The 12,324-nt window shown below is 40.5% G+C and overlaps 1 protein-coding gene across 1 annotated transcript; it reads left to right on the forward strand.

The window, feature by feature from the left end:
• Positions 1-872: 872 nt before the first annotated feature.
• On the forward strand, positions 873-11,761 carry LOC121504788 (ATP synthase subunit a-like). The gene is made up of 2 exons (XM_041779850.1): positions 873-1,071; positions 10,051-11,761. Exon 2 carries the CDS (start codon positions 10,967-10,969, stop codon positions 11,759-11,761), a length of 795 nt encoding a protein of 264 aa, XP_041635784.1. The 5' UTR covers positions 873-1,071; positions 10,051-10,966.
• Positions 11,762-12,324: the final 563 nt, after the last annotated feature.

A 12,324-nucleotide genomic window follows, 5' to 3' on the forward strand; every position in this document is an offset into this window, starting at 1 on the left:
AATTACATTTTAAGATCCATCCATTATCTACATTGCTTATCTCATGGTTGCAGGGAGCTTCAGCCAATCCCAGCTGTCGTTGGGTGAGAGGCGGGGCTACATCCTGGACTGGTCGCCAGTCCATCACAGGGCTGACATGCAGAGACAAACAAGCAATCACAACTCACACCTATGGGCAATTTAGAAAGTAGCAGGCATGTCTTTACTGGGAGGAAGCCACAGAACCAGGAGAGAACTCACACATGCAAACTCCCCACAGGAAGTCCTGCCTGATTAATGCATTAATGATACACTCATTAACCCTTTAGATCAGGGGTGTCAAACTCAACCAAAGAAGGGACCGGATTCTGAATTAAAGTCTAACAGGAAGACCTAGTAGGGTCCACATTTAACCAAACTGTTAACCTCATTTTTGCCAGTAATAAATTGTGGGGAAAAGAAATAAGATAGAGATGAGATAAAATGAGATAAAAAGTCAAACTTACTAGTTCAAAAGGTCAAAACACAAAATTAGACGTTAAAAAATGCTTTTAAAAGGCAAATACATAAAAACGAAAGTCACAATCCTGTTTTTAAGGCAAAAATATGGCTTAAAAATAGTGCATTGTCACATTATAAAAACAAGAATCGACAGAAGCCAGTTCATTTGTAGTTCTACACATCTAAAGGGTCTTTTAACTCACTTTGTCTCTCTCATGGCGTTTTTCCTCTCTCCTACAGCGTCCATTACAATTAAATACATACTGACAATTATGCATATTAGGCGATGACGTCATTTAGTGAGTTCTGGCGACTGTTGGCACAGCCAATAGCTACTTTCCTTACTGAGGAGTTGGCAACGCTGGAGCGGACGAACCTTTAAAATTCTCGTACCAGTCACTGGTTGGACCGACTGTGAAAACATCTCTGCTAGAAAGCAAACATTTTAGAGAAACTTAGAATCTACGCTTGGAAATTAAACTTCAGGACACCTGAGGAAGAAAAGTTTTTCAAGACACCTGCGGAAAATGTGTACCTACGTTATGGACCGCATGCTGACCCAGATCAGAGGTTGGCTAGCCGGCTGTGCAGGTAAGAAATCTTAAATTGTCATGATTATTGTAAATATTTAGGCTTACCTTTCGTCCAACTCTTTTTATATGTCTAAATTAAACATATTATGTGATTACCATAGATAGTTTAAGGCAAAGACCGACGGTTAGTTGAATTTTCATTGACCTTTACCCATGGAGACAACACAAATTACTCAATTTAGACGAATTTTTTCACAGTAGACCTCAAAATTTTCCCTGAATAATTTTGGAATGTGTTAGCAGATGTGTGCTGTTAAAAACACTTTTATTATTGTCTGAGTGCAACAAGTTTGTCGGAGTAATGTTTGGACAAAATGGCGACCAGGCCGATTTTGGAAAGATGCCAAAAAAATAGTTCGACGATTAACATCAAGCACCATGGTCCAGCAGCGACTTTAGGACATTAATGCGCATGCGTAAATCAAACGGGCCTTTCCAAAACAGGCTGAGGATTTATTCCACAAGCACGTATATTATAAACACATTTAGAGATGTTTTAGGAATTTCTTTTCTTATTCATGTTTTATTTCGGTATGAAGGGAATGGGGCAGGGTTATATGAAAAGTTTCCAAGATAGTTGGTTATATTGGTAAGGTATTACGATATTGTTGGAACCAATAAAAACTTATGGGAATGTTTCTTTAAAAATGAATGGCAGCATCTGGAAAAGTGGACAGAAATGCCAAGAACTGGGGGAAACCTTTGCTCCTTACCAGTTCTATTTACTTTTGGAAATGTTGCCAAAATGCTTTTTAGACTGTACTTTTTCTTCTGGTTAAAACTATGGATAAAGAGCATAAGGAGTTACTTTTTCCAGTCCCACCAATCATTAAAATAATGGAGACGTTATAATCCTGAAACACTGTGTTTAAGAAATTTAAAAATACTGACAATATATGGAAATGTTTTCAATATTTTTAACAGTAATGTGCATGAGTTTATAAGCAATTTTTGGCAACTAAAGATATAAAATTCTCAATATCAGTAGGGATGCATGATATTCAGAGGTTCAGAAATTGTTATCAGATGATATGAAATTTCTGTCGATATTCACATCTGGTCTACTGGTTGTAAATATTGGTTTATCGTGATTATTTGCTATTATACTGGAAAAAACTGTGATTGCAATTACAATATAATACATACCTCCTACATTTTTTGATTTGCAAGGAAAATGCACAGAATAAGGGGTGGTTTTGAAGTGCATTTCTAAAATATAAAAATACAAATATTAATCAGCATTAAACAAAATACAAAACCATAAGTTTTTACAGTACTGCTTTCAAGTTACCCAAAAATTTCCCAAAATTTGAGTTTTTCCTTTGTTTGAAAATAAGTGTACTTTTACAAAGTACAATAGTGAAACTTAAGTTTGAAGGCCTTCATGCAATCAATTTGCCAATCAAGTATAAGTGAATCCAAAGGTAATTGCAGCCTTTTATAAGAGTATGTTACTGCACAGCCTGACATTACATGGCAATTGTGATAAGATTTATTGTGCAGTAATGATTTTGCAAATATCAGCATCTCAGATATAAACATTGGATGGCCAAGACTTCTGTTTTTATCAGTGTGGTATCAAGCAGGTTTTAATACCAGTCATATCAAAGTTTATTATTCGCGTTTTGTGGTGACCATTTATTATTATTATTATTATTATTATTATTATTATTATTATTATAGAGATTATAATAAGAATAATTGAGTATATATCCCATACTGCCATTCAGCTAGAAAAATAAATACTTGATTTTTGGTCATTAGTTTTAGGCCTTTGGTTGTGACATGCATTCACTGTGCTCATGTCTCAAGAGATGTGTTTAGCTATTATTTATCTCTCTATATTAAATAAGGGCATTTGGTGTTGATGACACATACATCTCTTTTTAAAGCTTTTAACCACATAATATACAGTATGTCCATTAATAATTTCTCCAATTGGAAAACCGTTATAGATAGATAGATAGATAGATAGATACACTATATTGCCAAAAGTATTCACTCACCCATCCAAATAATTAAAATCAGGTGTTCCAATCACTTCCATGGCCACAGGTGTATAAAATCAAGCACCTAGGCATGCAGACTGTTTCTACAAACATTTGTGAAAGAATGGATCGCTCTCAGGAGCTCAGTGAAGTCCAGTGTGGTACTGTGATAGGATGCCACCTGTGCAACAAGTCCAGTGGTGAAATTTCCTCGCTCCTAAATATTCCACAGTCAACTGTCAGTGGTATTATAACAAAGTGGAAGCCATTGGGAATGACAGCAACTCAGCCACGAAGGCCATGTAAAAAGCTGGAGCAGGGTCAGCCGATGCTGAGGTGCATAGTGCACAGAGGTCGCCAACTTTCTGCAGAGTCAGTCCCTACAGACCTCCAAACTTCATGTGGCCTTCAGATTAGCTCAAGAACAGTGCACAGAGAGCTTAATGGAATGGGTTTCCATGGCTGAGCAGCTGCATCCAAGCCATACATCACCAAGTGCAATGTCGGGTGCAGTGGTGTAAAGCACGCCGCCACTGGACTCTAGACCAGTGGAGACGCGTTCTCTGGAGTGATGAATCGTGCTTCTCCATCTGCCAATCTGATGGACGAGTCTGGGTTTGGCGGTTGCCAGGAGAACGGTACTTATCTGACTGCATTGTGCCAAGTGTAAAGTTTGGTGGAGGGGGGATTATGGTGTGGGGTTGTTTTTCAGGAGCTGGGCTTGGCCCCTTAGTTCCAGAGAAAGGAACTCTGAATACTTCAGCATACCAAGAGATTTTGGACAATTCCATGCTCCCAACTTTGTGGGAACAGTTTGGGGATGGCCGCTTCCTGTTCCAACATGACTGTGCACCAGTGCACAAAGCAAGGTCCATAAAGACATGGATGAGAGAGTTTGGTGTGGATGAACTTGACTGGCCTGCACAGAGTCCTGACCTCAACCTGATAGAACACCTTTGGGATGAATTAGAGCGGACACTGAGAGCCAGGCCTTCTCGTCCAACATCAGTGTGTGACCTCACAAATGTACTTCAGGAAGAATGGTGAAAAATCCCCATAAACACACTCCTAAACCTTGTGGAAAGCCTTCCCAGAAGAGTTGAAGCTGTTATAGCTGCAAAGGGTGGACCGACGTCATATTAAACCCAAGAATGGGATGTCACTTAAGTTCTGAGTCAAGGCAGGTGAGCCAATACTTTTAGCAATATAGTGTAGTTTGTTGTCATTGCATAGTAAAAACACAACAAAATTTCATTTGGCAGTCTCCTCTGTAGCATCAAACACATTTATCCAAGCGGTGATTAGAAATCCGCAGCCCCATTTCGTCCATCCAGAAAGATGCTTGGTACGGCAGATTTGTGTTAGGCCGCTCAGAGCCCAGCCTACAGCCTGGCTTGTTTGTCCCACCTCTGCCCTCTCACACAACGCCGTCTCTGCCTCCTCCCCACCTGGCCATAGGTGTTGTGCTGTGTGGGCACGCTTCCTCTGCAGTGGTCAAAGAAGCAGTTTGTTATACACAGAGGGCCAGATCTACTAAGATCCAATTTGCATGTACTAATTTGTGTGTGCAATCTAGAACTTTGAGTTCAGGGTTGGACCGCAGTTTGCGGGTGATTTACTAAGAGTGAATGCGCAAATGACAAGAGGTGCAAACGTGTTGGAGACACGCCCATTTAAATGAGGGTTTTGCGTGTTTCATGGTTTGCTGCATGGCGAGTTTGGAGAGCTGAATGCGCATAATGAAATGAGCCATTAAAGTAACAAGCTGTACACGTAAACTAAGTCAAAATACAGGAAAATTAAATAAATAAGAAGCAGTTATGACTGGAGACGGTAAAGAGTATCCCAGCTGGGCTTCTGGATGTAGACGCTGTGTGCGTGTCAGGGAGAAGAAAAAGAGTTTTCCCTGTTGGATTATGTTCCCTGGAATTGGGTGAGACTGCCTTTTTGTGTACCTGCTATACCAGTAATTAACGCTAAGTTGCATTTTTTGTTTTTGCTGTGTGGATTTATTGTGTTTTTGTTTTGGAGGAGACTGGTGGATTATTGACTTTTGCATCACAGACATTTTAAAAGAGTTAAAAGACACTTAAAAGTGCTCGGGTAAGGACGAGGTTACTGTTTTTGTTAGATTTGGACTTTTAGTTCATTCTGAAATTATAAAGACTGAGATAAAATCTTTTTATTTATTACTTTTTATTTAAGTTTACAAGTTCCTCCAACAGCTCCAAAATGGCAAGGATAGGTGATGTGTTTTAATGACTGTTTCCTCATTTATTCCAAAAATGTTCACACGAGGGTGAAAAATGTGTTCTCTGCGTCTCCTTCTTGCCACAATAACTGCAACCATGTGCACGCAATTACGCGTACAAACCCAGACCTGCCAACCTGTACGCATTTTGCGTACCAGGTACGCAATTTGACATGAAAATACGCTGGTACGATTTTCCTCTCTAAACTACGCAAAAAGCTGCAGACGTGTGAGTTCTGAGGGAGATGTGCATGTGCAGTACTCATGTCTGACAGCAGCGTGGTGAAGCAGTTTCAAACAATTTTGCAGACTTAGCGGAGAATAAGAAGGCTGAACCTATATCGTTATATCCCCGCCCCCCTCTTTCCTGCCTCCTGCCCTCTGCTTCCCTGCTCGTGCGATGACAAGGTGAGAGAGATGCGTGCATACCAGACGCGCAGTTTTACCTGTCACAAAAACTTCACACCACTTTGATTTAAGATTTGAAATTCATGCCCAATCCTTTAATTTTTCTTTCTTCTCGTCATGCAGAATCCTCTGTGTCTGGAGTGTGAGCGGCCACACTCTGCAGCTGATACGATGGCGAAAAAATGAGAAAATGCCCTGCACGAGTTCATACGTGTGTTAGCTGTCAGTGAGAGGACAGAGTGCTCAGTCTGCGCTAACTTCTGATTAAAGATTAATGTATAAAACGATGCATTTTCTCTTCACTAATATTGTAGCTGCTGCTGTTTGGTTAACAAGACAATACGCATCTGAATGTAGCATGAAGGTCTGATATGAGACAGACAGACAGCAGTGTCTGAGGGAGGATGACAGGAGCACACTGCATAAACTTTGTGTGCATTGTTAGGGTAAAGACACGATTTGGTGAAATATTTTTTGTTTTAATTACCATTTAACTCCAATAGTACTGATGTTGTCATTACACTGTTAGAGAGAGAAGAGGGATTTATTCATCAGCTCTATCAACATCAAACCCCAGTGTGATTGTACAATATGGACCAAACTCTAACAGTGTTTAATGGATTTCTAATAATGTTACAAATATTTTCCTGTTACTCTGAGTATCAGTAAATATGTAAGGGGTGTCCAAACTATGGCCTGTGGGCCAACTGTGGCCCTTGGTCCTTTTGAATTGACCTGCAAGAAATCCATCAAAAAGGCCCGCATAAGAACATAAAACTTGTACGTCACTCTTTTTCTTAGTTTGACTAGGATTAACAATATTGAGGTTTATACAATATGTTGATATTTACAAATTAAATTTAGCCAATATCACTATCAATATTAAAATGCATAGATCTAACACTTCAGTCCTTGAAACACAGTTTACAGATGAACAAAGACACATACTTCAGTCTCTAGAACACGATTTAAATTTTAAGTTATAAGGGTGAACAAAAGATTTCAGCCGTCTGTTGGTCCTGCCTAAAGTAAAGAAAATGTGTAATAAAAGGATTACAGAAGCAAATAACAACATGAATGGAGCTCATTTGCTCATCTGTCTGATCTATCTCAAGGTCTGATTTCCAAATCACATTGTTCTAATCGTCTTCAACCATCAACACTTCTATGAAGTTGGTCAGCTTCCTGCAGGTTGCTCTTGTCTTGTGTGGAGATGGACAATCAGCATCTCTCTTCTCTGCTGCACCCCAAAATCCTTAACAATGATTGGCTGTTAGCTTTGTTAGACATCAAAGCAGGGCTGTAATTTAGACTGTTTTTCAAGTACTTTCACTTATTGAGCATATATTTTGCTTACATGTTGGTAACCATGTAAGAAACATTTTATATATTTTGCTACAGGTTTCAAATTTAAAAGTCTCCCATGGACAGGTGTTGAAAGTAAGCACTTTGCTATAAACACTCACAGCAGTGCATCTGGGACCTGTGTATGATTAAATGTCACAGCATCAATGTTACTGTGTGTGTGTGTATATATATATATATATATATATATATATATATATATATATATATATATATATATATATAGTTGAAACCAGAAGTTTACATACACTATATAAAAAGGCACATAAACTTTTTTTTCTCACCATCTAACATTAAATCAGATTAAACTTTTCCTGTTTTTGGTCAATTAGGATTACCAAAATTATTTCTATTTGCTAAATGCCAGAATAATGACAGAGATCATTTTTTAGACTTTTTTTTTTTCTTGAGAGTCAGAAGTTTACATATATTTCATTAGTATTTGGTAGCATTGCCTTCAAACTGTATGACTCAATGTCAGTGGCGTATGCTTCCACAAGCTTCTCACAATAGTTTGCAGGAATTTTGGCTCATTCCTCCTGGCAGAACTGGTGTAACTGAGCCAAGTTTGTAGGCCGCCTTGCTCGCACATGCCTTTTCAGCTCTGCCCATAAATTTTCAATGGGACTGAGATCATGGCTTTGTGATGGCCACTCCAAAACATTGACTTTGTTATCCTTAAGCCACTTTGTAACCAGTTTGGCAGTATGCTTAGGGTCATTGTCCATTTGGAAAACCCATTTGTGCCCAAGCTTTAACTTCCTGGCTGATGTCTTGAGATGTTGCTTCAGTATTTCCACATAATGTTCTTTCCTCATGATGCCATCTATTTTGTGAAGTGCACCAGTCCCTCCTGCAGCAAAACAACCCCACAACATGATGCTGCCACCCCCATGTTTCACAGTTGGGATGGTGTTCTCAGGCTTGCAAGCTTCCCCCTTTTTTCTCCTAATGTAACGACGGTCATTATGGCCAAAAAGTTCAATTGTAGTTTCGTCAGACCACAGAACATGTCTCCAGAAATTAAGGTCTTTGTCCCTGTGTGCATTTGCAAACTGTAATCTGGCTTTTTTATGTTTCTTTTGGAGTAAGGGCTTCTTCCTGGGAGAGTGGCCTTTAAGTCCATGTCGGTACAGGACTCGTTTGACTGTTGATAATGACACACTCTTACCAGCTTCAGCCAGCATCTTCACAAGGTCTTTTGCTTTTGTTCTTGGGTTGAGATGCACTTTTCAGACCAAAGCACGTTCATCTCTGGGACACAGAACCCGTCTCCTTCCTGAGCGCTGTGATGGCTGGACATTCCCATGGTGTTTATATTTGCATAGAATTGTTTGAACAGATGAACGTGGCACCTTCAGGCATCTGGAAATTGCACCCAAGGATGAACCAGACTTGTGCAAGTCCACAATTGGCTGATTTGTTTTGATTTTCCCATGATGTTACATAAAGAAGCAGTGTGTTTCAGGTGTGCCTTAAAATACATCCACAGGTGTGCCTCTAATTAACTCAAATGTTGTCAATAAACCTATCAGAGGCTTCCAAAGACATGACATCATCATCTGGGCTTTCCCAAATTGTTTAAAGGCATAGTAATCTTAGTGTATGTAAACTTCTGACTCTCAAGAAAATAATAAAAAATTGTCTAAAAAAATCGTTTTCTCATTATTCTGGCATTTAGCAAATAGAAATAATTTTGGTAATCCTAAATGACCAAAAACAGGAAAAGTTTAATCTGATTTAATGTTAGACGGTGAGAAAAAAAAATTTATGTGCCTTTTTATATAGTGTATGTAAACTTCTGGTTTCAACTGTATATATATATATATATATATATATATATATATATATATATATATATACCCATTCCAGTTAGTGAACCAGTCCAGACAGTGAATGGGGAAATTACTGTGTCCAAAGCAAAGGAGTTGCAAAAATCTGTGAGAAATGCCGCACGACGCAAGTGGTACTCAAAATATTTTGACAAGGTTGGCAGGTCTGCAAATGGTTTGCACCTACCTTCGAGACGTGGTAAATATAGACGCAGTTTCTATGAGCAAACCTGCTTTCAGGTTTGATAAATCGCTTTGTGTTCGCTAAAATAATATATTTACATTTTCCCCTCCCAGCACATGCACAATTGCGTGTGAATGCCCCATATTGCATATTCATAGAGGCGAATGTACTAACTGGATGCAGCCACGCTATTTTGCACCTTTGAAAGACGCAACCTTTAGTGCACACTGTTAGTAAATCAGTTAGTACATTTTTTTTGTGTGTGCAATGAGTTTTCACACGTTTTTATACACACAAATCTTTAGTAGATCTGGCCCAGAATGTCAGTTCTGGTATAGGTGCAGGGCTTTGTTTTGCTGCTGGTGATAGAGCGCTGGGCTGCTGCATCTGCATGCGCCGCCACCATTCTACCTCAGTAGGTAGCAGTCGGTAGTCTCCTGTTGATCAGGCAGTGTTCTGTGGCAGTTACTGGCAGTTGTTAGCTTTTAAGCTAGCCAGGGGTTGTAGTTGAGACTGAGGTCTTCTGAGGTCATGGTACTGTATTTAGCCAATTATGATAAAGTGTTTCTTATATCTCTTTTTATGCTCTATTTCTGTCAGTTCCTTTCTTAACTGACTTATTTTTGTAGTATACTCATTTTTTAATTCATTTATCCATTGACAACATGTATCACAAAGTCTCTAACCTAAATTTGAACAGACCCAGTGTACAGGCCTAAACTTCAATATTTCACGGCCACATAAAGAGCTACTGATATGTGGTCTAATTAAAGAATATTAGTTCACCATAAAGTCAGTGATTTATGTAAATAATGTGGTACAATTATTGAAGTTATTTGGAGGAAGAGAGTTTTGTTTTCAATCTAATACATTAGGTCTAAAAGGCTCTAGTTTCCGTCTTTGTTATGGATGGTCAAAAATTAACTTTCAGTTTCTTTGTCTCTCTTAGGTGATGTCTGTCAGCTGGCTGCTCCGGCTCAAGCAGCTCCTCGTCCTGAAGGTTCTCTTTCTGCTCCTGCTAATCATGCTGCTTCTCCAGTGGCTAATCAACCCATTCTTGCAGCTCCTTCTGCTGCGCCTGCAATGGTCTTTGCTGCTCTTGCTGATCCTGCAGCTCTTCCTCGAGCTGATGTTCCTGATCCTGCAGCTCTTCCTCGAGCTGATGTTCCTGATCCTGCAGCTCTTCCTCAAGCTGATGTTCCTGATCCTGCAGCTCCTCCTCGAGCTGATGTTCCTGATCCTGCAGTTCATCCTGTTAATCATTTTGCTCCTGCTGCTGTCCCTGTGTGTCGTTTACCTAATGCTGAAGCTCTGCCCAATGCCGTTCCCGCTGATCCTCCAGCTCCCACTTCTGCTTTTGCAGCTCTCCCTGCTGTTCCCTTAGCTGATCTTCCTGCACCTGCAGCTCCTGTAGCTGGCCTTCCTGGACCTGCAGTTCGTCCTGTTGATCTTTATGCTCCTGGTGCTGTTCCTGCAATCCCTTTACCTAACGCTCATGCTCTGCCCTGTGCTGCAACTGCGCCACCCCCTGCTTACCCCTTATCTCCTCCATCCTCTTACCTTTCAGCTTTTCATCGTGCTTACCCCTTTGCTTACCCTCCTGTTTACCTTCCTGCTCACCCCTCAGGTTATCCTCCTGCTAGAATGTTGGTTCATTTTGTTGATCCTTTGCCCCCTCTCCAAGATGATGAGCCTAACCCTTGCCAAGATGCTGATGTCCATGATCAGCTTGTTGAGGAAGATGATGAGGAATCCTATTGTAGCGATGATTTCTTACAGTACAGCTATGATAATGAGGATAATTTTACTGAGAACATCGGTCCGTATGATTCCTACTCTGAATCCTGCAGCTGTTCCTGGAACTGATGTTCCTGATCCTGCAGCTCTTCCTTGAGCTGTTGTTCCTGATCCTGCAGCTCTTCCTCAGGCTGATGTTCCTGATGCTGCAGCTCTTCCTCGAGCTGATGTTCCTGATCCTGCAGCTCTTCCTTGAGCTGATGTTCCTGATCCTGCAGCTCTTCCTTGAGCTGATGTTCCTGATCCTGCAGCTCTTCCTTGAGCTGATGTTCCTGATCCTGCAGCTCTTCCTCGAGCTGATGTTCCTGATCCTGCAGCTCTTCCTTGAGCTGATGTTCCTGATCCTGCAGCTCTTCCTCAAGCTGATGTTCCTGATCCTGCAGCTCTTCCTTGCGCTGATGTTCCTGATCCTGGAGCTCTTCCTTGCGCTGTTGTTCCTGATCCTGCAGCTCTTCCTCGAGCTGATGTTCCTGATCCTGCAGCTCTTCCTCGAGCTGATGTTCCTGATCCTGCAGCTCTTCCTTGCGCTGATGTTCCTGATCCTGCAGCTCTTCCTTGCGCTGATGTTCCTGATCCTGCAGCTCTTCCTTGCGCTGATGTTCCTGATCCTGCAGCTCTTCCTTGCGCTGTTGTTCCTGATCCTGCAGCTCTTCCTCGAGCTGATGTTCCTGATCCTGCTGCTCTTCCTTGCGCTGTTGTTCCTGATCCTGCAGCTCTTCCTAGAGCTGATGTTCCTGATCCTGCTGCTCTTCCTCGAGCTGATGTTCCTGATCCTGCAGCTCTTCCTCAAGCTGATGTTCCTGTTTCTGCATCTCCTCCTCGAGCTGAATGTAAGAAGCAAAGTTATTTTCTACTTTTTGTAAAACAGTTTAAAAAACATTTATTTTGTTAGCAAGAAATGCAACTTGTTTATTTTCCACTTTTCTTGGAGATTTTACTTTTTACAAAAAAAAAATTCATTTAGATAATGTGTTTTTTGATTTAGATTGTTTCAATAAATAACCATAAGTTGTTAATCTGTGCCTGTTCCTTTCAGTTATTTATTTAGAATTATACAAGTATTTCAGAACAAACAGAGTAGGAGTTTGGGGTGGAATAATCATTGATTAATCACAATCGAGGTAAAAAGTTCAATTAATCATGATTTTGATTTTTGCCATAATCGCCCAGCCCTTCTCCCCATCAACTTTGGGACCCAACTCTTCCACTCTTAGGCGCAGAGAAAGGGAGGAGAACAAGGAGGAGCCTCCTGGAATAATGGGAGTGTCTCAGATTGATTCTGCAGTTTTTTTATCAGGACACAATGGCAGGATTTGTGCAGCACCATCATGCCACAGGAAAGGTGGTTACTAGTGCTGGGCGATTAATTAAAAATGATCAAAACCGACATTTAGAGCAAATAACTGACATAAACCTGCTGTGTCTG

The sequence above is a fragment of the Cheilinus undulatus genome, linkage group 22 (assembly GCF_018320785.1).
Source record: "Cheilinus undulatus linkage group 22, ASM1832078v1, whole genome shotgun sequence".
NCBI classification, from domain to species: domain Eukaryota; kingdom Metazoa; phylum Chordata; class Actinopteri; order Labriformes; family Labridae; genus Cheilinus; species Cheilinus undulatus.